General features: G+C 50.9%; 4 protein-coding genes and 1 non-coding gene across 14 annotated transcripts; 2 read left to right on the forward strand and 3 right to left on the reverse strand.

Moving 5' to 3' along the window:
* Positions 1 to 298: 298 nt before the first annotated feature.
* On the reverse strand, positions 299 to 4046 carry FAM180B (family with sequence similarity 180 member B). 4 transcript variants are annotated; one of them, XM_055281601.2, is made up of 3 exons: positions 2932 to 4046; positions 1976 to 2046; positions 299 to 1757 (listed from the first exon to the last, which is right to left on the reverse strand). In XM_055281601.2, exons 1-3 carry the CDS (start codon positions 3137 to 3139, stop codon positions 1362 to 1364), a joined length of 675 nt encoding a protein of 224 aa, XP_055137576.1. In that variant the 5' UTR covers positions 3140 to 4046; the 3' UTR covers positions 299 to 1361. The 4 variants fall into 4 exon arrangements, with proteins under 4 accessions (XP_055137576.1, XP_055137577.1, XP_055137578.1 ...); XM_063640973.1 differs by having other exon boundaries at positions 680 to 1757; positions 1976 to 2155; positions 2932 to 3012; XM_055281602.2 differs by lacking the exon at positions 1976 to 2046 and having other exon boundaries at positions 299 to 1792.
* A 1166-nt stretch (positions 4047 to 5212) lies between these two features.
* NDUFS3 (NADH:ubiquinone oxidoreductase core subunit S3) lies at positions 5213 to 10672 on the reverse strand. The gene is made up of 7 exons (XM_055281600.2): positions 10537 to 10672; positions 10361 to 10426; positions 9133 to 9230; positions 8771 to 8920; positions 7535 to 7660; positions 7280 to 7399; positions 5213 to 5461 (listed from the first exon to the last, which is right to left on the reverse strand). The coding sequence occupies exons 1-7, from the start codon at positions 10607 to 10609 to the stop codon at positions 5294 to 5296; spliced, it is 801 nt and encodes a 266-aa protein (XP_055137575.1). The 5' UTR covers positions 10610 to 10672; the 3' UTR covers positions 5213 to 5293.
* Positions 10608 to 17434, forward strand: KBTBD4 (kelch repeat and BTB domain containing 4). Of its 6 annotated transcripts, none has more exons than XM_063640905.1 (4): positions 10608 to 10768; positions 11657 to 12270; positions 13954 to 14060; positions 15841 to 17434. In XM_063640905.1, exons 1-4 carry the CDS (start codon positions 10608 to 10610, stop codon positions 16699 to 16701), a joined length of 1743 nt encoding a protein of 580 aa, XP_063496975.1. In that variant the 3' UTR covers positions 16702 to 17434. The 6 variants fall into 6 exon arrangements, with proteins under 6 accessions (XP_063496975.1, XP_055137518.1, XP_055137515.1 ...); XM_055281543.2 differs by having other exon boundaries at positions 10619 to 10768; positions 11653 to 12270; XM_055281540.2 differs by having other exon boundaries at positions 10704 to 10768; positions 11584 to 12270.
* LOC129485638 (U5 spliceosomal RNA) lies at positions 13076 to 13193 on the forward strand. Its single transcript, XR_008658754.1, has one exon. It is a non-coding gene; the product is annotated as a U5 spliceosomal RNA (small nuclear RNA).
* PTPMT1 (protein tyrosine phosphatase mitochondrial 1) lies at positions 16172 to 25753 on the reverse strand. Of its 2 annotated transcripts, XM_055281604.2 has the most exons (4): positions 23808 to 24117; positions 23618 to 23698; positions 19727 to 19918; positions 16172 to 18147 (listed from the first exon to the last, which is right to left on the reverse strand). In XM_055281604.2, exons 1-4 carry the CDS (start codon positions 23979 to 23981, stop codon positions 17989 to 17991), a joined length of 606 nt encoding a protein of 201 aa, XP_055137579.1. In that variant the 5' UTR covers positions 23982 to 24117; the 3' UTR covers positions 16172 to 17988. The 2 variants fall into 2 exon arrangements, with proteins under 2 accessions (XP_055137579.1, XP_055137580.1); XM_055281605.2 differs by lacking the exon at positions 19727 to 19918 and having other exon boundaries at positions 17936 to 18147; positions 23618 to 25753.
* Between the last annotated feature and the right edge of the window lie 246 nt (positions 25754 to 25999).

Raw genomic sequence — 25999 nt, forward strand, 5'->3', positions numbered from 1 at the left:
GACCCTGGGAGGGTGAGGAGGGTCCCCTTAGACCCTGGGAGGGTGAGGAGGGTCCCCTTAGACCCTGGGAGGGTGAGGAGGGTCCCCTTAGACCCTGGGAGGGTGAGGAGGGTCCCCTTAGACCCTGGGACGGTGAGGAGGGTCCCCTTAGACCCTGGGACGGTGAGGAGGGTCCCCTTAGACCCTGGGACGGTGAGGAGGGTCCCCTTAGACCCTGGGACGGTGAGGAGGGTCCCCTTAGACCCTGGGACGGTGAGGAGGGTCCCCTTAGACCCTGGGACGGTGAGGAGGTGGGAATTTGATGGAACCACATTCGCCTAGTCCGTTGGGGGCCTCCCTTTCATATCCCTACCTCGTCTAGCCCTCTCTGTCTGACTCATCATTGACCTACGACCTCAGCCTTAGCCCCCGGCTGATGCCTTTCTGTGACAAGGAACAGCACCCCATTACCCCACTGGGGGCATGGGATTCAAGGAAACAGTACATTCCTTCTTCCAGCAGGGCGTGGGAATGAGATGAGGAGTTGATACCTGGTTGCCCTGACTCTTGCCTTCCCGGGATGGGGAAGAGTGATTTGCCCAGAGCAGGGGTTAGACGCTTATTCCGACACAGAATGACACAGGCTCCAGGAGGCCGAAACAGAACATTTTATGAGAAGAGCAACACAGAATCAGGGCCGCACCTGCTCCAGCCCACCTCCGCTTGTCTCTCCTTGGTCTCCCAGCCTTACTCCTCCTCTGAGGTTGAGATGCTGCCTCCCTACCCCAAAAGAGAGAATGTCCCTCCCTCCGCCTGCTTCCCTCCACTCCTCCAACAGGCAGAACTCAGAAAGTCGGTTCTCCCAACCCAGATGGGAACTTGGAGGCTCAGGGACCCCAGATCCTTGGTTGTGCCTAAAAGGGGGTGCTCAGCACCTAGAGGATTCCAGTGAATTCCACAGGACCTGTCACAGACTGCCAGGGTAGGAGTTGGGAGGTCTGACCAGGCCTTACTTGGGGCAGCTTCCCTTCAGCATCTCTTGAACACACTTCTCAACCCTGACCCCTGATCTCAACACACACACCCACACACACACACACACACGCACTGCCTGCAAGTCGTGCCCTTAGCTCTGTGCCCACTCCTCGAGCACTCCTTTCGACCCAAAGCCTGGGTTCTTAGCCTCTCAAGATCCAGGAAACAAGATCGGGTCGGGGTAAGCAGAGAGGGGGTGTCCAGGGTGCAAGCCAAGCCCAGAGATCTGAACACAGTGGAAAGAATCAGATGCCAGACAGAAGCCCCTGCCCAAGATGGGTCTGCCTGGGCGGGTTGAGGAGGAGATGGGAGGGGGTAATGGCAGGTGAAAGAACAAAAGGGGAGGGTCAGGGGAAGGGGTCAAGGATGGAGGCCCAGGACCCCAGGGAAGGGGGCTGGTCCCGGGGGCAGAAACCCTTGCACAGGTCCCAGAGTGCTTCCTGTGCCAGGAGAGCGAAGACCTGGGCCCAGCGGCCCCGTTCCTCAGCCTCACTAGCTGCGTGGAGCCGGTAGACGCAGGACAGGCCTGTGAGGAGCAGATGTTCAAAGTCCCAAGTGCTAAGAGGAGGCCCCTTCCGCAGGTCCTGGAGCTGCTGCAGCCGCTGCTCAGCGCCCTCCAAGTCACTGGGCACGTGGTGCTGCAGGAGGAGCCTGAGTCGGCGGCCTGGGTGTGTGGACGCTAGTTCCTCATCCTGGATGTGCAGCTGCCCCATGACATCCAGCTCCAGCCCAGCCCAGAGCAGCTGCAAGGGGAGCCATGTAAGGGGTGGGCCGTGGCCTGGGGAGCAGGGCAGGGAGCAAGAGTGGGCTGGGGGAAGGGGCAGAAGCAGGCAGCAGGACCCATGCTGGCTTGCCCCCCCCCAACCCTAGCAGGTCCACCCTGAGACATCCCCCTTCCCAACCCTGAGCTTAGGGACCTCTGGACATGCCCACCCCCATGTCCCAGGCTGGGAGGAAAGACCTCAAACATCACTTCCGGGGCCTCTGGCTCCTGTAGGCCACCTCCCACGCTGGTGCTGTCCATGGGCTGCCCTGGGGCAGCAGAGAGGAGTCAGGCCCCTGCCATGCTACACCAGGAACACCCCAGCCTCCCAGAAGTGCCCCTCTGCTGCCTGGTAGAGGTCCCGAGTGCTTCATCATTCTGCAAAAGGGCAGGAATGCCATCCCATGCCCCCCTTTCCCCTCCCTCTCATGCACACACATGCACATTGACATTCACCCTCCCAGGCATAGGTCTTCTGATCTCAAAAGCATCATTCCAAGCCCAGTTACCATGTTGGCAAATGCCCAGGACACCTCCTTTAAATTGCACAATGCCCTTGGTAAAGAGCTCCAGGCCAACGGGTCACAAGACCCTTCCCCACCCTCCTCCCCTCCCTATAATCATCTGAGGATAGAGTCACCTAAAACAGTGCCAGTGACTCTCCCAAGGACAAAGACCTCTGGAAAGCGCCTACTCTCCCTGCTCCTCCTCAGCAGTAAGGGAGGGAGGAGGAGGACAGGGCAGGGGAGGATGTGAGGCAGGGAGGACAGGGCAGGGGAGGATGTGAGGCAGGGAGGACAGGGCAGGGGAGGATGTCTGTGGCAGCTCCGTCCGGCCCACACCTTGGGTGTTGCCTCACCCTTGCAATGTTTGTTCCAAGCCCAGGCAGGTCAAGAGACCCTGCTTTGGGCATCAGTGGGAATGAGCCCAGGACCAGCATTAAGAGCACCTAGGGCTATCTCCCTAGGTGTCACCTGTACCTTTCCAGTTCTGGGGCTGGAGCCCCACACTGTCACCCACCACAGCACACATCAGCCTGGTACCCACCATGCCCACACTTCTATGCCCGACTAGCCTCAAATAGAGCCAACTGTTAACTGCTGTCAGCCAGCAGCCTTCCTTGGCTCCTCTCCACCCACCCTGAAGCCTGGTACCTGCATGGTGCTGGGTTGTAGTGACACCAGAGAGGAGACAAAAGGCTACCACCAGGCAAGCCAGGAACTGCAGGGTCGCAGCCATGCTCAACCACGTCCTCTGAGTCTCACGATGTTCAGCAGTTCTCTGCTCCCTCATCTGCCTGCCACACACCTCAGCTCCAACTTTCCACTGCGGGCTGCTCCAGAGCTCTGTAATGCGTGTCATTCTTCAATGCTGAACAGGGAGGGGCTGGCTGTGGCCTCGGTCACCTCCCAGGGGCTCTTTCCATCCTTTAGAAATGGGGAATCTTTGGTTGTTGGCAGGAGCCTGGCTCCTTGCTTGTCAGGCCCTCAGCCTGTTCCTGCCCAGCTGGGCGGTATGCTTAGTTAATAGGAAAAAGGTGTTTGGTAGCAAATAGCTCTAGCTTGGCCCTCCCAAAGGGCAGGAAAGAGCTCAGGCAGTAAGACCATCCTACTGTCTGCACCCTCAAAATATCCTGCAACTGAGGCCAGCCCCGACACCCAGTCTGGCCCAGCCCAGCCTCCAAGGAGCCCCTCAGCTGCCAAAAGCATCAGCTGCAAAGTCTTCCAACTGCATGGTGGGCTGGTTGGGCGGCCCTACACACAGGCAGGGCCAAGCACTCCCCTCAGGCACTCTGCCGCAGGCTGAACAGACAGACCAGCTGGGCTAGGGAGTACTGTCCCCTGGCAGACAGACAAATCTGCAGCTCCTGAGTGGTTTTTGCCCCAGCCCTGGGACCTCGTTTCCTAGCAACATTCTTAATTCAGGGCGGGCACGGTGGCTCATGCCTGTAATCCCAGCACTTTAGGAGGGCAAGACAGGAGGATGGCTTGAGCCCAGGAGTTCAAGACCAGCCTGGGCAACATGGTGAGCCCTCATCTCTACAAATAAATTAGCTGGGTGTGGTGGTACACACCTGTGGTCCTAGCTACTCAGGAGGCTGAGGTTGGAGGATCACCTGAGCCCAGGCAGTCTAGACTGCAATGAACCATGATCACACTGCTGTACTCACTCTAGCCTAGGTGACAGAGCAAGACCCTGTCTCAAAAAACCCCCACCAGCCCAGCACGGTGGCTCACACCTGTAATCCCAGCACTTTGGGAGGCCGAAGCAGGCGGATCACCTGAGGTCGGGAGTTGGAGACCAGCCTGACCAACATGGAGAAACCCCATCTCTACTAAAAATACAAAATTGGCCGGGCGTGGTGGCGCAAGCCTGTAATCCCAGCTACTCGGGAGGAGAATTGCTTGAACCCGGGAGGTGGAGGTCGCAGTGAGCCAAGATCATGCCATTGCACTCCAGCCTCCACGACAATAGCAAAACTCCATCTCAAAAAAAAGAAAAAAACCTCACCATTCTCAGCTCAGGCCAGAAACCAGGGAGATTCCTATAGCCCAAGAGTGATGGGCTACCATGCCACACCCATCCTGAACCCTGTGGACTGTGAGAACTTTCAATTACAGCTCCAGAATCCCTCTCAGAAATACATCCATGCCTGCAGGCCACTAGGTCTGCAACTACACTCTTTAGTCCCATCAAAATAGACCCTTGGCTGAGTGTGGTGGCTCACGCCTATAATCCCAGCACTTTGGGAGGCCAGTGTGGGTAGATCATTTGAGGCCGGGAGTTCAAGACCAGCCTGGGCAACATGGTGAAACCCCATCTCTACAAAAACTATAAAAACTAGCTGGGCGTAGTGGCACGCATCTGTAATCCCAGCTTCTTGGGAGGCTGAGGTGGGAGAACCGCTTGGGCCCGGGAGGCAGAGGTTGCAGCAAGCTGCGACAGCACCACTGTACTCCAGCCCGGGTGACAGAGTGAGACTCCATCTCAAAAACACATAAAAGAGCTGGTCACGGTGGCTCACACCTGTAATCCCAGCACTTTGGGAGGCCAAAGCAGACAGATCACCTGAGGTCGGGAGTTCAAGAACAGCCTGACCAATATGGAGAAACCCCATCTTTACTAAAAATACAAAATTAGCGAGGTGTGGTGGCACACGCCTGTAATCCCAGCTACTCGGGAGGCTGAGGCAAGAGAATTACTTGAACCCAGGAGGCGGAGGTTGTGGTGAGCTGAGATCGCGCCATTGTACTCCAGCCTGGGCAACAAAAGCGAAACACTGTCTCAAAAAAAAAAAAAACAAACCAAAAAACCCATCAAAGACTCCCTGGTTTAGTAGTGTCTCTCTAAGAGAGCAGGAAAGGGAAACACCCCTGCCTGCCTGTGTCCCCCTCAAAGTATCACTTCTCCCCATTACAAGCACACACGAAGTGATAAGTCTAAGTAGGAATTTATTTACACGGACACTCAATCATAGATAAGGCGCTGTCTAGGATCCACATGCCTTCCCTGGAGCTACTTGGCTTCAGGCTTCTTGTTTCCGGCTTCAAGCTTGAGACTCTCCGGGGGTTGGCGATAGACTGGGAAAGCCTCCCAGGGGCTGTTCAGGTCAAATTTGCGGAACTCTTGGGCCAACTCCACCGGCTCTGCCACCACCCGCTTCACCTCATCGTCATAACGTAACTGCAGGAGCAAAAGGCAGGCTTGAGCACTAAGGAAGTCCTTATTATAGCTACAAAGGAGCCTACTTTTCACAAGGCTATTGGTGACTTCCCCAGCCCGTTCCTCTCAGTTACTGACTCCTGTCCCAGCCTCTGTCAGTAAGTCTCCATCCATACCTGTTACCCGTCAGATCACATCCCAACCAGCTCGAGTGTGTGATTCCAAAATGTAGGATACCTCTCATGCCCTGCCAGCACCAGTCAGATTCCCCTGCTCACCACTCCCGCCTCAGGAGCTCCGAACTGACTGCTCACCCACCCACACACTCTTACAAGGTAATGGTAAGCATTGGCCCAGGATTAGGGAGTAGTCGGTGGCTGAAAAGAGTAAACCTAAACTGGCAGATACACAACCTCAGGCCCTGTGCCCCTGGCATAGTCATAGTCCAGATCTAAAGCAGTACATTTGACACAGCTTTTCTTGTTACCGGAGGATCAAATGGGTAAGGTAAGGATCATCGGGTGCTAGAGTGAAGAGGCAAACCAGGTGAGGTAGATAGCAGGAGTGGGGTGAAAGGGAGAAGCAAGGGAGATAGCCCTGCCCAGAAGTAGCCCAAGAGGGAAATAGGAGCATGCAAAGCAGTAACACAGCAGGAGTGACTGGGGACTAAAAGAGCAGGGCTGGAGCACCACATCTCTGCATTTCTAAGTTACTTTGCTATAAAATTCACGAGTGATAATATTACACACTGTCTTCCTGCAAATAACCTGCAGCACCACTGAAATTCTTTATTCACGTTACTGGTGCCACCTCAGAGGTAACTGTTGAGGGCTAAACATTTGGTGTCTTCCCCGTCACTGCCTTCCCAGAGAGTCAGGGCAGGGTAAAATAATCCTCTCCTTTCAGGTTTTAGGGACAGACTGTGTCCTCAAGGCTGCCTTGATCATTCAAATGATCATTACAATAATGGATAACACTGGCCAGGTGCGGTGGCTCACACCTGTGATCCCAGCACTTTTGAGAGGCTGAGGCGGGCAGATGACTTGAGCCCAGGAATTCGAGACCAGTCTGGAAAACATGGAGAAACCCCGTCTCTACAAAAAATACAAAAATTTGCTGGGCATGGTGGTGCACGCCTGTAGTCCCAGCTACTCGGAGGGCTGAGAGGTGGGAGGATTACTTGAGCCTGGGAGGTCGAGACTGCAGTGAGCCATGATCGCACCACTGCACTCCATCCTAGGTGACAAGAGTGAGACCCTGACACACACACATAGCATCAATACAGCGGGCTTCATATATCATTTATTTATTTAGAGACGGTCTCTGTCGCCCAGGCTGGAGAGCAGTGGTGTGATCTCAGCTCACTGCAACCTCCGCCTCCTAGGCTCAAGTGATCCTCCCACCTCAGCCTCTTGAGCAGCCCAGACCACAGGAATGCACCACCACGCCCCATTAATTTTTCTATTTTTTTGTAGAGAAGAGGTTTCACCATGTTGTCCAGGCTGTTCTCGAACTCCTGGACTCAAGCACTCCCTCCTGTCTTGGCTTCCCAAAGTGCTGGGATTACAGGCGTGAGCCTACACGTACATTATTTAATGCCAGCCACGAATCTATTAGTTAAGTGCTATTATTATTGCCATTTTAAGATGAGAAAGCTGAGTCACAGTCAAACCAAGTAACTTGCCCCAGGTTACAAAAATGAAGCTAGGATCTGAATCCAGGGCCCATGCTCTTAAACCACCACAATCCACAGACCATATTTCTTGCCATTCCCAGGGATCCCCTGGGTTCCCTGCAAGTCCCTCCCTGAGGCTGCTGTCCCAGTTCCAAGGCTCCTACCTCAACATAGCCAGATAGAGGAAAGTCTTTCCGGAAAGGATGTCCCTCGAAGCCATAATCTGTCAGGATCCTTCTTAGATCAGGGTGGTTAGCAAAGAAGACTCCAAACATGTCCCAGATCTAGGAGAGAGACCCCCTCAAACAGTCAGTCCATCAAGACTAACAACAGGGGGAAGGGGCTACACTGCATCCCGTAGTCTCAACCAGTTCTGCAACTGTGGCCCAGAGGCAGGTCCACCATATCCGGTAACTCACCTCCCTTTCATACCAGTTGGCTGCCTTGAACACAGAGACAGCAGACTCAATGGGCGTCAGCTCATCTGTGTAGGTCTTCACACGGATCCGTGAGTTGAAGCGCAGAGACAATAGGTTGTAGACAATCTAGGGAGAACAGAAGGATCTGGAGGGCTGAGATGGGAGTCCCTGGTTGGGACAGTTCTGCCCTGTGACCCTGCCTTCTATTCTGAACCTCAACACCTCAAGATTCTCCTATGCTTACAACTACTTCCAAAGGCCCAGGCCACAGCTGTAGCTTAGCATGTCAGCATGCCTGTGTTTGCTCATGCTGTTCACTTTGTCAGGAATATTTCCCTGGTCCACCTCAGAAGGCTACCTGGTCTCCTACTCATATGTTTAGATTCAGCACAAACATTCTCTCTCTTCAAAGAAGCCTCCCAGACAGGGCCAAGTGCTTTCTTAAAGCATCCCTCTAATATCCTTTGTATTATATGTTACTACAGTAAGCTGTTTAGGTGTCTTTCTCCTTCACTAGAGTGTAGGGAACTCCTGGAGGACAAATACTTCATGTTATTTCTCTCTCCATCCCAGAGTCTGGCAAACAGTAGATAATCAGTAAAATATTAATAGCTAAATGTACTGAAAACTTACTGTGTACAAGCAATTTACTTGAACTATCTCATTGGATCCTTACAACCATTCTATAAGGTAGGGACAGCTTTATATTTATTTTCCCAGTAAGAAAATGAAAGCTCGGAAAGATTAAACAAGGGCCGGGCATGGTGGCTCATGCTTGTAATCCCAGCACTTTGGGAGGCCAAGGCAGGCAGATCACGAGGTCAGGAAATCGAGACCATCCTGGCCAACATGGTGAAACCCAGTCTTTACTAAAAAAATACAAAAAATTAGCCGGGCATGGTGGCATGCACCTGTAGTCCCAGCTACTCAGGGGGCTGAGGCAGGGGAATCGCTTGAACCTGGGAGACGGAGGTTGCAGTGAGCCAAGATCATGCCACTGCACTCCAGCCTGGCAACAGAGCAAGATTCCGTCTAAAAAAAAAAAAAAAAAGAAAGAAAGATTAAACAAAATATTTGAGTTATCTGAGGTCCCATAGCCATTCAGTGGCAGAACCAAGATCCAAACTTGAGATCTACTTGACTCTGAGGTCCCAGTTTAACTGCTGTGTTCTATTGTATGTTACAAACTGAAATTAATACCCTGACCCCCCAAACCTTCTTAATCTCCCGACTGACCTCAAAACGGTTCTGCCGAGTTGGGACGTCCACTGCTGTCAAGTCAACCAGGGATTTGAACTGTGCATTGGTGTGATCCCTGAGGAAAGTCAGCACTGGGATGACGCCATCAGGATGGATACAGACCTCTAACTCATTGAAGCAGGACACCTGCACACATGGAAGGGAGGGGAGAGGGAACAAAGAGCTACTGCGGGAACAGCTAACTTCAGCTGGAGTCACCTGGTTTAATGCTGAGAGAAAAGTCCAAGCTTGGGATGGAGGAGTCCGTAGTTTCTTTGAAACAAGTCTGCCCACTCCCACATGCCCTGAGAACATGGTTCTTTCTTGGCCCAGACCCAAATAACAGTAGCAAGTATTACCTGAACTTGTTGGACATACTTGGGCAAGATTTCAGCAACATACTCTCCAAAAGCTGAGAGCTGCTTGTGGGCCACATCATTCCGTGGTCTGACAGTGGCTGGAAGGAAAAGGCATATTTAACAAAGAAACAGAGAAGGCAAAAGCCAGCCCTGCATCCAGTCTCTTGGGCTTGTAAGGGATATCAAATCCAGGAAAGGTTCCCTGAAGCACCTTGAGAAAGGTGCATGTGAAAGGTTTCCCTTCTAGGGAACAGAGTGATGAAAACTTGGGGAAAGTGCCACCTTAACTACACTGTCCTCAGAAAGACTCTTATTATAGCAGCTGGGGTGTTCACCTCTTCTCAAAATTACTCCACGTTTCTTCCCTCACATTGCCTGCATTTCTGCTAAAGCAGTAGTCTCCTGTCAGACTAAGAGCTGTTTGAGGATGGGAACCAGAACTTTTGCCTCTCTGTAGCTCCTTTGCATGCAAGTTTATATCAGGTTCTCAAGCAAAGAACTTCAAGGCTTGAAGAGCCCTCACAGAGTGTCTCCTTGAAACCTACTCTGTGTGTGTGTGTGTGTGTGTGTGTGTGTGTGTGTGTGTATCAATGAGAAAACTGAGGCCCAGGAAAGGGGAAAACTCCCAGTCCGTATATCTTGACTGTAACATCATATGTACATACTCATTCATGCAACCCTAAACCGCTGAGCACTCACACATCACAAGCTACAGAATAATGGTTAGGTGTTTCTGCCTCTGGCAGCAGGCAGGCCTACTTTGTCATTCACTAGGTCTCTGACCCTGGGCAGTTTAATTCTTTGGACTGTTTCCTGATCTATAGTAAGAAGAGTAAGATGCTATCTACCCCATAAGGCTGTTGTGAGGACGAAATAAGATCATTCACTAAAACGCTTAGCGAGGTGCCAGACACACATTAAGCACTCAATTACCGCGAGGTACTATTATTACAGGGCTCTGAGGACTAAAGGTTATATTGCTTGCTTTCAGAGCTGACAGTTTAATCAGACAAAAAGGGGATCATTGAAACGGACAAGGGACAATCAGCCATAACAGAGGCCTAAGGGCACAGGGAGGGCTCGATTCTGCATGCAGGGTGAAGACCACTGCAAGTCAGATCTCCAAGACTTGCCAGGAGGACGTAGGGAAGGGCATCCTAGGGCAAGGACAGGCATCTAGGGGGCCCCGCCGATAGTTCAGAGAAGAGCGCTGCCCGCACATACTCACGCCGCGTGTCGGCCCCGGCGCTCTCCCGCCTCAGCGGCAGCAACAGACCCGAGGGTCGCCCAGCCCCTGCACAGGGAGATAAAAGGCACAGACGCGCGGGATGAGCCCTGAGGAGCTCTCTGCACTGGGCACGCCGCTGCGCCTGACCCCGGTCTCAACTGGCTGCCCCTGCTCACCTCTGGTCAGCGCCGAGGCCCCCACGATCCCGCGCCACCACAGCCTGGCTGCCGCCGCCGCCCCCGCCGCCATGTTACTCAGACGCAGACCAGGCAGCGCACGGAAAGACAGCAGGACACGGAGCCCCAAGGGCACGGACCGGAAGCGAAAGTGTGCAGCAGATCTTCTTCCGGGCGGACGTGGAGCCGGAAGCGGAGGTTCCGGGCTCCGGGATGAAAGGAGGGAACGCAGGTGAGAAAGCGAGACAGGCAGGTAGGGAAATCGTGAAGTGAGCGTGGTCCTAGCTCCGTGTGGCAGAGCCTAGAGAGAAGGCGAGGACGCTGAAGAACCAGACGGGTGAGAGGAGGGGAAGGGGCGGGCGTTCTGGGTTCTACGCTACACACCCCTCCCCCGCTCTCTGAGCCAAGCTTTTGACGAGGGCGGGCGGGCCTGAGCGGGAAGAACGGCTTCCCTGGCGACCGTTTCCAAGACGACTCAAGGTGGAGCGGGGACATTGCACAGGGCGCTGGGCCTCCCAGTGCCCCGGCCTGGGGGCGGATGGACTCGAGTTCTGGGACGCAGCCATAGGGAGTTTTTCGAGCGAGCGGGGAAGTGTGGGGGAAGCAGCTCGGAAGACAGCAAATGTAAGACCCACGGATGTCCCAGGCCAGGCTTCATATGCAGCGTCTTAACTCCATGCGCCACTAGGCCGGGGCGGGGGGGCCTTTTTGTCTGATTCTGCTGCCCCTGAGCTTCACTAGTTTTATGCCCCAGTTATTTGGTTAGTAAGGCTTTTACGATCACAGGCCTCCCCCAGCCCTTTGCTTTCATATATTGACCTAAATCCCAAGTCTTTTGTTAACATCATGGAAAGGAATTATTCCGTGTTTTCTCAGGAAAACACCCAGAGTTGGAACTTTTATTTATTTCATCAGCGGAGGGGCGCCACTGGGGAGAACGAACCCAGATTTGGTTAAAGGATAGCGTCAGGGACATCATGGACACGGCCAGGTCTAAGGCCAATCTGGACCCACTTTGCTCACACTTCTTCCTTTTCCCTCCCTGAGTTGGACAGTTGGATTCACAGACTATGGCTGTGAATTCCTCAGGTTACTCAAGGTGGTGTTGCTTTGCAGACAGCTGGCAGAGAGAGAAGTTGGCTAGCATGGAATCACCAGAGGAGCCTGGAGCATCCATGGATGAGAACTACTTTGTGAACTACACTTTTAAAGATCGGTCACACTCAGGCCGTGTGGCTCAAGGCATCATGAAACTGTGTCTAGAGGAGGAGCTCTTTGCTGATGTCACCATTTCGGTGGAAGGCCGGGAGTTTCAGCTCCATCGGCTGGTCCTCTCAGCTCAGAGCTGCTTCTTCCGATCCATGTTCACTTCCAACCTGAAGGAGGCCCACAACCGGGTGATCGTGCTGCAGGATGTCAGCGAGTCTGTTTTCCAGCTCCTGGTTGATTATATCTACCATGGGACTGTGAAACTTCGAGCTGAGGAGTTGCAGGAAATTTATGAGGTGTCAGACATGTATCAGCTGACATCTCTCTTTGAGGAATGCTCTCGGTTTTTGGCCCGCACAGTGCAAGTGGGAAACTGCCTTCAGGTGATGTGGCTGGCAGATCGGCACAGTGATCCTGAGCTCTATACTGCTGCCAAGCACTGTGCCAAGACCCACCTGGCCCAGCTGCAGAATACAGAGGAATTTCTCCACTTGCCCCACCACTTACTCACAGACATCATCTCGGGTAAGTTTAGGGAGGGGACACACCATACCCAGTTACTTGGCTGTGATGTTCAGTGAATGTTCTAGTTTAGGAGAAAGGAACCCTCAAGTTTCCTGGTGTTAGTTTACATTATTATTCCTGCATTCTGAGATAACCTGCTGAGAAAGACTGAGTTGAGATTCAGTGTAATTGCTGTCAGAGACACAGTGCGTTCGAGGAAGAAGTCAGGAAAATTAAAGCACAACACTTAACCACACAAAGCAGTGAGGAGTGATTTGTATTATTCTCTATCCTGTACTTCGTATGTCCCAGTGGGTCTAATTACCTATGTAAATTGGTGATGAGGCAACATATCTAAGACTCAAAACGTTTTTAGTGACGGGCCAACGTTAGGACAACCCTAACCTTGCAAGTGAGATATAACCACACTTAAGGCGTGAGGTTGGCCAGGCGCGGTGGCTCACGCCTGTAATCCCAGCACTTTGGGAGGCCGAGGTGGGTGGATCACCTGAGGTCAGGAGTTCAAGACCACCCTGGCCAACATGGCAAAATCCCGTCTCCACAAAAAATATAAAAATTAGCCGGGCATGGTGGCTTGCACCTGTTGTCTCAGCTACTTGGGAAGACTGAGGCAGAAGAATCACTTGAACCCGCAGGCAGAGGTTGCAGTGAGCCCAGATCACGCCACTGCACTCCAGCCTAGGCAACAGAGCAAGATTCTATCTCAAAAAAAAAAAATGGTGTGAGCTCTGTAGCTTAGTAGGTTGCTTCCATGGCAGATGGGAGCATATCGAGCCATCCATTTTGATTTAAAAAAGTAAGGCACTTACCCTGGTTTCTCTTCAGATTGCATAAATCTTCTGCCTTTTACTAAAGATTTCCATGGAGAGGAACAGTTATGAGTCTTTACCCAACTTTTTGAGGGCTCATGTAACACATGAGACTATCTTTAAAAAAGAGCAAGGCACGGGCCAGGCACGGTGGCTCACGCCTGTAATCCCAGCACTTTGGGAGGCTGAGGCAGGCAGATCACGAGGTCAGATCAAGGCCATCCTGGCTAACACAGTGAAAGTACAAAAAATTAGCCGGGCATGGTGGCAGGTGCCTGTAGTCCCAGCTACTCGGGAGGCTGAGGCAGGAGAATGGCCTGAACTCGGGAGGTGGAGCTTGCAGTGAGCCGAGATCACGCCACTGCACTCCAGCCTGGGCGACAGAGTGAGACTCCGCCTCAAAAAAAAAAAAAAAGCAAGGCATGCCAGGCATGGTGGCTCATGCCTGTAATCCCAGCACTTTGGGAGGCCAAGGAGGGAGGATCGCTTGATACCAGGAGTTTGAGACCAGCCTGGACAACAGTGAGACCTTGTCTATACAGAAAATAAGAAAATTAGCCAGGCGTGGTGGTGCACACCTGTAGTCCCAGCTACTCGGGAGGCTGAAGCAGGGTTGCTTGAGCCCAGGAGATTGAGGCCACAGTGATGGTGATTACACCATTGCACTTCTGCCTGAGCGACAGGGTGAGACCCTGCCTAAAAAAAAACAAAAAAGCAATTTTAGGTTAATTTCATGTATATGTGTACGTATGCATGTACACATATACACATGCCCAGCAGTAGTCTAATAAAGTGGTTCACATCGTTAAAGTCCCTTACTCTGAATCTCTCTTTCGGATTGTCATTGACCATGCCTTTCTTCTGGCTCTCACAGATGGAGTTCCATGTTCTCAGAACCCAACAGAGGCAATAGAAGCCTGGATCAACTTTAATAAAGAGGAAAGAGAGGCTTTTGCAGAGTCACTCAGGACAAGCTTGAAGGTAAGGCAAATCTCTTAGTTGTTGAGACTGCATACTCTCCATGCATTCTTGCCATCAGTTAACCTGGCCTCTTTTTTTTTTTTTTTTTTTGAGATGGAGTCTTGCTCTGTCGTCCAGGCTGGAGTTCAGTGGTGCGATCTCGGCTCACTGCAAGCTCCGCCTCCCAGGTTCACGCCATTCTCCTGCCTCAGACTCCCTAGTAGCTGGGACTACAGGCACCCACCACCATGCCCGGCTAATTTTTGTATTTTTAGTAGAGATGGGGTTTTTCACTGTGTTAGCCAGGATGGTCTCGATCTCTTGACCTCATGATCCGCCTGCCTTCGCCTCCCAAAGTGCTGGGATTACAGGCGTGAGCCACCGCGCCTGGCTTTTTTTTTTTTTTTAAAGATGGATTCTCACTTTGTCACCCAGGCTGGAATGCAGTGGCTCAATCTCAGCTCGCTGCAACCTCCACTTCCCAGTTTCAGGCTATTCTCCTGCCTTAGCCTCCCAAGTAGTTGGGATTACAGGTGCTGCCACCACACCTGACTAATTTTTGTATTTTTAGTAGAGATGGGGTTTCACCATGTTGGCCAGGCTGGTCTGGAACTCCTGATCTCAAATGGTCCGCCCGCCTCTGCCTCCCAAAATGCTGGGATTACAGGTGTGAGCCACTGTGCCTGGCCTAACCTGGCCTCTTTGTGTGTGTGTGTGCGTCTGTGTGTGTGTGCGTGAGAGAGAGATGGAGTTTCGCTCTTGTCACCCAGGCTAGAGTGCGATGGTGCGATCTCGGGTCACTGCAACCTCCACCTCCTGGGTTCAAGCAATTTTTCTGCCTCAGCCTCCCGAGTAGCTGGGATTTCAGGTGCCCACCACCACGCCCAGGTAATTTTTGTATTTTTAGTAGAGATGGGGTTTCACCATGTTGGCCAAGCTGGTCTCGAACTCCTGACCTCAGGTGATCCACCCGCCTTGGCCTTCCAGAGTCTTGGGATTACAGGCGTGAGCCAATGCGTCTGGCCTAACCTGGCCTCGTTTTGATGGCCAGGTTATGAATGGTCGTCTCTGTTTTTTGTTTTGTTTGTTTGTTTTGAGACAGAGTCTCACTCCGTCGCCCAGGCTGGAGTGCAGTGGCATGATCTCAGCTCACTGCAACCTCCACCTCTCGGGTTCAAGCAATTCTTCTGTCTCAGCCTCCTGAATAGCTGGGACCACAGGCGCATACCACCATGCCCGGCTAATTTTTGTATTTTTAGTAGAGACAGGGTTTCACCATATTGGTCAGGCTGGTCTTGAACTCTTGAGCTTAGGTGATCTGCCCACCTCGGCCTCCCAAAGTGCTGAGATTACAGGTGTGAGCCACCGTGCCTGGCCATCTCTGTTTTTTTCATTTTTTATAGTTATTTATTTATTTTTTTCATAAGTTATCTCTGGCTTGAAGTTGATATGAGCTGGGGAGAAGGATGTCTTTGTAACCCTAGAACCACCAATCTATGAGCTTTCAAAGTTCCTTGAGAACTACTTGCATCAAGTTAACAATCTTAATCACCCTTTGTCTAAAGCACTAGCTTATGAGAGTTTTTTAAAAGCTACAAGGATGAATACAACAGATTCTCCGCCCGACATAAATTGCCTCAAAGAAAGTGACCAGAGGAAAGTTGGATGCCATACAGTAATTAGAGAGTAGTATGGTAAAGCTAGGAACAAGTGTGAATGCCAGGATCTTAAGGATATGTGTCTTAGCTGAGCCTTAGCCTAGAACTTAACAGCTATCATATAATTTTAATTTTGCCAATAGGAAATTGGGGAGAATGTGCACATTTACCTGATTGGGAAAGAGTCATCTCGTACCCACTCATTGGCTGTGTCCTTGCACTGTGCAGAAGATGACTCCATCAGTGTAAGTGGCCAAAACAGTTTGTGCCACCAGATCACTGCAGCCTGCAAGCATGGTGGAGACTTGTATGTGGTGGGAGGGTCCATCCCACGGCGCATGTGGAAGTGCAACAATGCCACCGTTGACTGGGAGTGGTGTGCTCCTTTGCCTCGGGACCGGCTCCAGCACACCCTGGTGTCTGTGCCCGGGAAAGATGCCATATATTCACTGGGTGGAAAGACACTGCAAGATACCCTCTCCAACGCAGTCATTTATTATCGTGTAGGTGATAACGTGTGGACAGAGACAACCCAGCTAGAGGTGGCTGTGTCAGGGGCTGCTGGTGCCAACCTCAACGGGATCATCTACTTACTAGGGGGGGAGGAGAATGATCTGGACTTCTTTACCAAACCTTCCCGACTCATCCAGTGCTTTGACACAGAGACAGACAAATGCCATGTGAAGCCCTATGTGCTGCCCTTTGCAGGTCGCATGCACGCAGCTGTGCATAAAGATCTGGTGTTCATCGTGGCTGAAGGGGACTCCCTGGTGTGCTACAATCCCTTGCTAGACAGCTTCACCCGGCTTTGCCTTCCTGAGGCCTGGAGCTCTGCCCCATCCCTCTGGAAGATTGCCAGCTGTAACGGGAGCATCTATGTCTTCCGGGACCGATATAAAAAGGGGGATGCCAACACCTACAAGCTTGACCCTGCCACTTCAGCCGTAACTGTCACAAGAGGTATTAAGGTGCTGCTTACCAATTTGCAGTTTGTGTTGGCCTAAGGCTGTGGGGAGGGGAGAAGAGCTGCTCACTCCTTTTCCCTCCCCATACAAACTCAAAGTACCCTGGGCCCCAATTCAGAGTTATGTTTTTTTTGGCACATACTAGAAAGGCAGTGCCTCAGCCCTTCCCTGAACCCATGGAGGTGTTCTGTTTGGGGCTTTTTAGACTGCTGCTGCTCAGCTGGTTGCTTGAACTGACAGTAGGCCAGCCTGTTCTCTGCCATCCCCTAGTCATCCTGTGCCTCATCACAGCTTGCTTAGAGCAAGCCTTTTCTCAGACCTTAGGCACAGCCTCTCCTCTTTACCTGATCAATGTTAAATACAAGCACCCCTGATCCCAGGACATAAGGAAAGATGCCCAATTGTACTTTTGTTCTATAGCCTGTGAAATGGCTAGTAGATCATTTTTCCACGAAGAATTAGGTGTTGAGAGTTTTCCTTCAGGCTTTACTTAGGAGAATGGAGCAAGCTGAAGGTGTACTTCACCAGCAAGAGTCAACTCTAGAATTCAGGACGTTCCTTCTATTGTTTTCTCATCCATCTGTCGGGAAATGTAACTTTGGTTTTATTTTTGGCTTATTCCAAGGGGTAAGCCAGAAAATAGAAATGATGACTTCTGATTAATAGCAGAAACTTTTTCAAGCTCAAATATATAAGGTGTCTGCTCTTTTAAAAGCTCTAAGCTAAGCCAAGAGCTAGGAATTGTTGATACAAATAAAAGTTTTTGAAGGGATATGTGTGTCTGTGTTGAATTCTGAAGGGGTGACTTTGAAGGGGTGAGGGTGTTTCATTCCCTCAGGGGGACTCATTACGTACCATTACATGGCTCAGTCTGCAGCAGTCCTGACTGCAGCCCATGCTCCCACTTCTCCAGGTGGGATCCCTACTCCATAGGGCCAGTGAGACTCAGATTCTGACAGTGGCAAAGAGCCAGAGCTGAGTCTCCTTTTTTCAAGTGCTAAATGTTTTTTGAGTTGTGGTGCTAAATATTATTAGGCACAATATTAGGTACATAATAGATTTTTGTTAAAATACTTCTTTAGCCCTATTCAAGAAAAGACGATAGCCCCATCCATGTCCTGTATCCCATGAATACAAGCCACACTAAATCTTTTCCTTTCTAGCCACACAACAGTGTTATTTCAAGAAAACAAAACAAGTCAGAGAAAGAAAAATTACCTATTACCTATTGGCACATTTCTGTTACGTCAAGTCTGGGCTTAAGCCCTGTTGGTCCTGTTAAGCTTTTTTTATTCTGTATCAAGCAGGAGTGTCTTGAGACATACATCATGTCTTTGAAATGTCAAAAGTCCCATCCTTTGCTGCCCCTGCAGTAATCTGCTTGTGGAACTCTTTAAGAACATCCAGCTGGCCAGGCCTGATGTGGATGTATGACCGGATCTTGGCGATGGCTCTTACAGCCTCCTCTGGACTCCATTTGTGCACCTGAAGTACAGGGTTGGGAAATCAGCAGAGAAAGAAAGAAGCAGGTGTCAAGGTGCCCTTGACCCATGAGCAGGTGCTAAAGGACTCTGAGAATTTCATTTCTTTGGAAACTCCATTTTGGAGGCATTAAAAATCATGCCTCTTGTATTACAAATGGGAGAGTACTGTAACCACTGCAGTCAGCCAGTCTCACAATACTGTGCAACAGGTCAGGTGGAAAGTCAAGTCTTTCTACCCTATTCTTGCTCTGCCAAATCCTAGAGAAAGAAAGTTGCACATGGGAAGCTGAGATCCTAAGTTCAAGACTGTCTCGGCCTACTTCACGTCCTCTCCGAGCTGGGCTTTTGGTTACAAGAATTTCTAGGAACGAGTATGCAATAGATGTTTTTATGCAACTTGTCACCATGGCTAGAAAAACAAGTAACTCATAATTTAAATAGGAGGGTTAACATGTCCTGAGGATACTCATTGGTTTAGAAAACAGAACCAAGAAAATACAGATTTCTAGCTTGCTAGTTCAATTCTCATTTGGTGCAAAATACCCTCCTGAGACCCTGCTTCCAGCAGAGTCCTTATGACCAAAATTTTAGTATTACTCAACTATATACACACTAGTCCACAGTAACACAAGGCCAGACTTAGCTATTCACATGACTTAGAAGATGCTCTGTGGGAGCCAGGCATTTTGTAACTTGTAACCTAAGTTACAAAATGATGATGGACTACAGGGTATTTGTTTCTCCTAAATATTTTTAAAGCATCCCACCTGCCACTCATGACAAATTAATAGGCAGAATCCGTTTGGAGCCTGTTTCCAGAAACTAATATCCAGAACTTTATTCTGGAATACTTGAAGAAACTTGAGTACTATAAAGCTGAAAATGATCAGCACTATTATCTATGGTATTGTTTGCTGACATGGTATTAGAACAAGTGTCTAGCCTTTTGCTGGGGTTGAATAGCTTTTGCAACTCCATTTTTAGAGTGTCTGCTGTAGGCCAGCACTTGATGTAATTTCTTATTTAAACTTCATAATACATTTAGTTTGAGAAAACAGGATAAGGCAGAAGTCACTTTTGCTGATCCTCGCTGGCAGGCAGCAGAGCCCCAGGTTACCCTGTCACAAGGCTCAGGTGCTTTCCATCATACCAAACTACCTCCCAACAGCCTGAAATCAAGCACACAGCTCCTTCCAACAAGGCCCACCAGTAGACCATGCTATTGAAGTTCTGGAAATCTGCTATAAATGGGACCAGAAAGACTTTTTTTTTTTTTTTTGAGACAGAGTTTCACTCTGTCGGCTATGCTGCAGTGCAGTGGCACAAATCATGGCTCACTGCAGCCTCTACCTACTGGGCTCAGGTGATCCTCCCATCTCAGCCTCCCAAGTAGCTGGGACTACAGGTGCACACCACCACATTGAGCTAACTTTTTGTATTTTTTGTAGAGACGGTTTCACCATGTTGCCCAGGCTGGTCTCAAACTCCTGGGCTCAAGCCATCCTCCCACCTCAAGCCTCCCAAAGTGCTGGGATTATAAGCGTGTACCACGATGCCAAGCCCAAAAAGAACTTTTGTACCTGAATCAAGTATGCTGCCACCATAGTGGCACTCCTGGAGCGCCCAGCCTTACAATGCACGTAGACACACTGGCCCAGCGACTGGTACTTGAGAGCAAATTGGACTCCCTTCTGGAGGTTGTCCAAGGTGGGGATCCCAGTCATGTCTACTGTGCTGAGCCGCAGCTGCTCGACTCCTAGTCTCTTCCACTCCTGGAACCAGGTCCACCAGTATGAAAAAGAGAATGAAAAAAACCTAATGTGGGTGGGATGATAAGGGGCTCCCAAGAGGAAGCAAAGCAACAAGCAAGTTTCAGGGTTTACTACAATGGGAATACACTGTTGCCTGTTTTCTAAAATAGAAACTTCTTACAGAAATGCTTTTTTTCCCGTTCCAGGTGAGGACAGAAATGTCTTTAAAATGGCTGGCCTACCTGGTTGGTTTTTCATCAAACAGCTATGCTGCTGAGTTAGAATTTTGTCCAAGATTTAAAGTGTTCCTTTTTTTTTTTTTTTTTTTTTAAGACAGAGTCTCGCTCTGTTGCCCAGGCTGTAGTACAGTGGCGTGATCTCAACTCACTGCAACCTCCACCTCCCAGTTTCAAGCGATTCTCCTGCCTCAGCCTCCCAAGTAGCTGGGACTACAGGCATGCACCACCAAGCCTGGCTAATTTTTGTATTTTTAATAGAGACGGGGTTTCATCATATTGGCCAGGCTGGTCTCAAACTCCTGACCTCAGGTGATCTACCCACCTCAGCCTCCCAAAGTGCTGGGATTACAGGTGTGAGCCACCACACCAGCAGGTAAAGTGTTCTTAAACTACCCTTTGGGTACTTGAATATTTAGCTGCAAGATATTAGCTATATACATTTTAGCTGCAAAAAATTCAGCTGCAAACATCTTAACATTTTATTTTGGCCGGGCATGGTGGCTCAGGCCTGTAATCCCAACAGTTTGCAAGGCCAAGGCGGGCAGATCAACTAAGGTCAGGAGTTCGAGACCAGCCTGGCTAACATGGTGAAACCCTGTCTCTACTAAAAATACAAAAATTAGCCATGTGTGGTGGCGGATGCCTGTAATCCCAGCTACTAGGGAGGCTGAGGCAGGAGAATTGTTTAACTCAGGAGGGAGAGGTTGCAGTGAGCAGAGATCACACCATTGTACTCCAGCCTGGGAGACAAGAGCAAAACAACATCTCAAAAATATATATTTTTTTATTTTAGAGACACGATCTTGCTATGTCGCCCAGGTCAGAGAGCAGTGGTATGCAATCATGGCTCCCTGCAGCCTCAAACTCCTAAGCTCAAGCAGTCCTCCCACCTCAGTCTCAGTCTCCCCAGTAGCTGTGACTACAGCTGCACGCCACTGTGCCTGGCTAATTGTGTTATTTCTTGTGTGTGGAGATGGGGGTCTCGCTATGTTGCCCAGGCTGGTCTCAATCTCCTAGCCTCAAGCCATCCTCCTGTCTCAGCCTCCCAAAATGCTGGGATTACAGGCATGAGCCACTAGGCCCAGCCAGTGTAACTTTTTTTCACATAACTTTGGCACCTGTGTAGTGATTCAGCTGCAGATTTGGGGCACAATATTTTGCCAAGGCTTTCTATTTCTCTGTCCATAAGTCTCTTTTTTACCACTGTTTTTTGAGGGAACACATGGTAGAAAATAGGGTTATCACTTTAAAATTAAAACAATGGGCTGGGCACGGTGGCTCATGCCTGTAATCCCAGCACTTTGGGAGGCCAAGGTGGGCAGATCACGAGGTCAGGAGATTTAGACCATCCTGGCTAACACGGTGAAACCCCGTCTCTACTAAACATACAAAAAAATTAGCCGGGCGTGGTGGCGGGCGCCTGTAGTCCCAGCTACTCGGGAAGCTGAGGCAGAAGAATGGCATGAACCCAGGAGGCGGAGCTTGCAGTGAGCCGAGATCACACCACTGCACTCCAGCCTGGGTGACAGAGCAAGACTCTGTCTCAAAAACAAAAACAAAAATAAAACAATGCACTGACTTCATTAGTGCAATGTTATCACTTACAAAGAAGAAATAGGTGGCCAGGTGCGGTGGCTCACGCCTGTAATCCTAGATTTTGAGAGGCTGAGGAGGGCAGATCACCTGAGGTCAGGAGTTCGAGACGACTCTGGCCAACATGGCGAAACCCTATCTCCATAAAAAATACAAAAATTAGCCAGGCATGGTGGCGGGCACCTGTAATTCCAGCTACTCGGGAGGCTGAGGCAGGACAATCACTTGAACTAGGAGGCAGAGGTTGCAGTGAGCTGAGATTGCACCACTGCACTCCAGCCTGGGCAATGGAGTGAGACTCTGTCTCAAAAAAAAAAAAAGAAATAGGAGAAATAAGGTCTCTGGCAATTGGGCAAACTTTATGCTTTAAGGCTTCAGATATGCTCCAGCTACTCGTTATTAACCTCTAAATAATGAGTATCAGAGACTTTATGGTTCTAAATGAAGATCAGTAATTCTTTTTTTTGAGACGGAGACTCACTCTGTCACCCAGGCTGGCATGCAGTGATGCAATCTCGGCTCACTGCAACTCCTGCCTCCCGGGTTCAAGCGATTCTCCTGCCTCAGCCTCCCAAGTAGCTGGGATTACAGGTGCCTGCCACCACACCCGGCTAATTTTTTTGTGTGATTTTAGTACAGACGGGGTTTCACCATTTTGGCCAGGCTGATCTCAAACTCCTGACCTCAGGTGATCCACCCACCTCAGCCTCCCAAAGTGCTGGGATTACAGGCGTGAGAGCCACCACGCCCGGCCAAGTCACAAATATTTTCAAGGTTTCAAAAAATCCTCAGGTTGAAATAATAGTATCTTCATCATGCTGTATCAGTAAAACAAATGAGAAAGATAATTGTTTAGTGCTATTAGATGCCAAACGCTACAAAGATAGGGCAACATTTTAAAAAAAATCAAATAGCTCAGATTGTAGATAACATCTTCTAATAACCATTGTGGAAGATTCCACAAACAGGCCAGTCACATTTAATGAAAGTTATGTTTTAGGCCTAAACTTTGTTATGATAGAACTTTGGAGTTCCACCATGATTTCTAATATATGACTAAAAATTCCCCCAAATCAGAGCCAAATGAACTCTCCAGTTTTCAATGGATAGTTTTATGAAATATTTGGGGAGGGGAGCGTGTTAAGGGGGTGCTTTTCGTCTTATAGTTGGCAGGGCCTTCACCTGGAATCCCTAACACTGGGAATGCTGACCCATACTCAGAACTCAAAGTGTAGAAAGAATGAATGAAATCAGGAAGGCATAGGAAAGTTGCCTTTCAATTTTAGTTTCTGATTTTGGTTACCGGAATAAGAATACATTACATTTGTTCACAAAGGAGAAATCAGGCTTTGTTAACTTGCACTTTTTTTTTTTTTTTTTTTTTTTGAGACACTGTTTCACTCCTGTCGCCCAAGGCTGGGCTGGAATGCAATGGCGCCATGTGGGCTCACTGCAACCTCCACCTCCCGGGCTAAAGTGATTCTCCTGCCTTAGCCTCCCAAGTAGCTGGGAGTACAGGCGCACGCCACCACTCCCGGCTACTTTTTGTATTTCTGTAGGGACGGGAGCCTCGCCATGTTGCCCAGGCTGCTCAGGAACTCCTGGGCTCAAGTGATCTGCCCGCCTCCTCCTCCCGCCTCCCAAAGTGCTGGGATTACAGGCGTGAGTCACCGCGCCCGGCCCAACTTGAACTTTTAAATAAACGCCGTTCACAGCTTCTAGCCTACCTCCAGGTGCCGTTTAGAGGCACAGACCGGAGGCAAAGCAGCTTGAGACACCTGGCTCTGGGGCATGGTGACCTCCCCCACACTTCTCTAGCCGTCCCGGGCCCAGGGCGGTGGGCGAGGGGAGCGGGCCCCCGAGCCTGCCCCTCAGCCGGGTCCCTCACCTGTGAAGAGTTGCACAGGAACCTCGTCTCGTACTCCTCGTTCATGGTGATCACCCCGCGCACGTTCTCGTCCTGGACCAGCTGCCGAGGCAAAGAGGTGGTTCAGCAGAGACGGTGGAGACCCCAGCGGCCCGACAGGGACGGAGCGGCGGGGACGGGGCAGGGGCCCGGGCTCCCCGGCCCGGCTCACCTGGCGCGTCAAGCTCCGCAACGGCAGCGCGCCCAGCAGCACGGTGGGGTCGATGCGGTGGTACCAGTCCCGGTGCGCCCGACCCGGCACCTTCCCGCGGAACAGGGTGTAGAGCAGCGTCGGGTAGAAGAGCACCCGCGCCAGGCCGGCCTCCAGCAGCGCGGTGGCCGCCATCCCGCCCCACCCGGCCTGGCGCGGCGGCGACCCGTCGGCCCCCGCGCTCGCGGTCCAGACCCGCGAGAAGAGCAGGCGGGCGCCGGGGCGGGGCTGCCAGCTGCACGAGGCCTCTCGCGGGCTCGCCCCGGGGGACGGCGGGGACTGGCCTGGAGCCCCCGGGGCGGACCGCGGGGCTCTGGAGGAGGGTCTGGCGGCCTCGGGGGGAGGGACCGAGGACTCCTGGGCGGGAAACTGGGACCTCGGCCAAGGGAGAGAGCGTCGCAGGCCGGACACGTGTGAGCCCCGTAGCGTGGGAAACTGAGGCCTCCGCCTGTGGCCGATGACCTCCCTCCTCCGAGGGGTGTGACCCCTGGGGTGAGGAGGGCAGGAAGGACCCCTGCGTGTGGAACTGTGACTCCGGCCGAGAGAGGAGGGGACACTCCCCCCAACCCTCGACCAGAGGAAGGGGGCAGTGACCCCAGGTGCGGGTGTGACCCCGCCGAAGGGAACACAAGACAAGGAAGAGGCTGTGTGGCGGGGTAGCCCTGAAGAGGAGAGTGGAAGGGCTTAGAGCTTTCAAACAGAGGAGCTACCTGGGTGAGAGCCTGAACCCAGGGTGAACAGGGGACCTGGGTTGAGGTCGCCTTCCTCCTCCCCTCCCCTGTCCTAGGGCAGGGCTCCCTCCTTCATCTGACCAAACAGCAATGTTTACATAGCAGGAAAAAATAGGAAAATATACATTATATTAATATATCCTTAAGAAAAATATTATGAAAAGCTCAAATATAAAACCTGCAAACTACAAAAAGGTAAGAAGAATGGTTGTAATGCCAGCTATTTACTTTTTGTTTGTTTGTTTGTTTTGAGATGGAGTCTCACTCTGTGGCCCAGGCTAGAGTGCAATGGCGTGATCTCAGCTCACTGCCACCTCTGCCTCCCAGGTTCAAGCAGTTGTCCTGCCTCAGCCTCCCGAGTAGCTGCCACCACACCCAGCTAAGTTTTGTATTTTTAGTAGAGACAGGGTTTCACCATGTTGGCCAGACTGGTCTCAAACTCCTGACCCCAGGAGATCCGTCCCCCTCGGCCTTCCAAAGTGCTGGGATTACAGGCATGAGCCACCGTGCCCGGCCCATCTGGTGGTTTTAAAAGATTCGTTTTCTTTTTTTTTTATATTTTGTTTTTGAGACGGAGTCTCCTTCTATTGACTAGGCTGAAGCGTAGTGGTGCCATCTCGGCTCATTGCAACCTCCACATCCCGGGTTCAAGCAGTTCTTCTGCCTCATCCTCCCCAGTAGCTGGGACTACAGGTGCCCACCACCACGCCTGGCTAATTTTGTGTGTGTTTTTAGTAGAGACGGGGTTTCGCCATGTTGCCCGGGCTGCTCTCGAGCTCCTGACCTCAGGTGATCCACCCGCCTTGGTCTCCCAAAGTGCTGGGATTACAGGCGTGAGCCACCGCACCTAGCCTAATTTTAGAATATTTTCATTGCCCTCAAAATAAGCCCCTTATCCATTAGCAGAGACTCACCATTTTCTCCCAATCATCCTCCAGCCTTAGGCAAACACTAACCTACTTTCTGACTCTATAGATTTACATGTTTAGCATGTTGAGGGTGTTTCTTCTTTTTACTTTTCTTCTTCTTCTTCTTCTTTTTTTTTTTCTAGGAAACAGGGTCTCACTGTCACCCAGGCTAGAGTGCAGTGGCAGCGTGATCATGACTCACTGTAGCCTCAACCTTTTGGGTGGAAGCAATCCTCCTACCTCAGCCTCCCAAGGAGTTGAGACTACAGACGTGTACCACGATGCCTGGCTAATTTTTTATTATTTGTAGCGATGGGGTCTCACTATGTTGCCCAAACTGATCTCGGGACTGGGCATGGTGGCTCACGCCTCTAATCCCAGCACTTTGGGAGGCAGAGGCAGGTGGATCACCTGAGGTCAGGAGTTTGAGACCAGCCTGGCCAACATAGTGAAACCCTGTCTCTACTAAAAAAATACAAAAATTAGCCAGGTATAATAGTGGGCGCCTGTAATC

Source organism: Symphalangus syndactylus, chromosome 6, assembly GCF_028878055.3.
Source record: "Symphalangus syndactylus isolate Jambi chromosome 6, NHGRI_mSymSyn1-v2.1_pri, whole genome shotgun sequence".
Taxonomy (NCBI): Eukaryota; Metazoa; Chordata; class Mammalia; order Primates; family Hylobatidae; genus Symphalangus; species Symphalangus syndactylus.

Coding starts and splice junctions, on each gene's coding strand:
- FAM180B (XM_055281601.2), bottom strand. CDS start 3,139: ATGACACGCATTACAGAGCTCTGGAGCAGCCCGCAGTGGAAAGTTGGA. Junction 2,047..2,931: donor TACAACCCAGCACCATGCAG/GTACCAGGCTTC, acceptor CTGCTGCCCCAG/GGCAGCCCATGGACAGCACC. Junction 1,758..1,975: donor CCCCGGAAGTGATGTTTGAG/GTCTTTCCTCCC, acceptor CTCCCCTTGCAG/CTGCTCTGGGCTGGGCTGGA.
- KBTBD4 (XM_063640905.1), top strand. CDS start 10,608: ATGTTACTCAGACGCAGACCAGGCAGCGCACGGAAAGACAGCAGGACA. Junction 10,769..11,656: donor GATGAAAGGAGGGAACGCAG/GTGAGAAAGCGA, acceptor CTTTGCAGACAG/CTGGCAGAGAGAGAAGTTGG. Junction 12,271..13,953: donor ACTCACAGACATCATCTCGG/GTAAGTTTAGGG, acceptor TGGCTCTCACAG/ATGGAGTTCCATGTTCTCAG.
- NDUFS3 (XM_055281600.2), bottom strand. CDS start 10,609: ATGGCGGCGGGGGCGGCGGCGGCAGCCAGGCTGTGGTGGCGCGGGATC. Junction 9,231..10,360: donor CGCCGGGGCCGACACGCGGC/GTGAGTATGTGC, acceptor TTTTCCTTCCAG/CCACTGTCAGACCACGGAAT. Junction 7,661..8,770: donor CTCGGCAGAACCGTTTTGAG/GTCAGTCGGGAG, acceptor TGTTCTCCCTAG/ATTGTCTACAACCTATTGTC.
- PTPMT1 (XM_055281604.2), bottom strand. CDS start 23,981: ATGGCGGCCACCGCGCTGCTGGAGGCCGGCCTGGCGCGGGTGCTCTTC. Junction 23,699..23,807: donor TGCGGAGCTTGACGCGCCAG/GTGAGCCGGGCC, acceptor TTGCCTCGGCAG/CTGGTCCAGGACGAGAACGT. Junction 18,148..19,726: donor TGGCAGCATACTTGATTCAG/GTACAAAAGTTC, acceptor CCTGTACTTCAG/GTGCACAAATGGAGTCCAGA.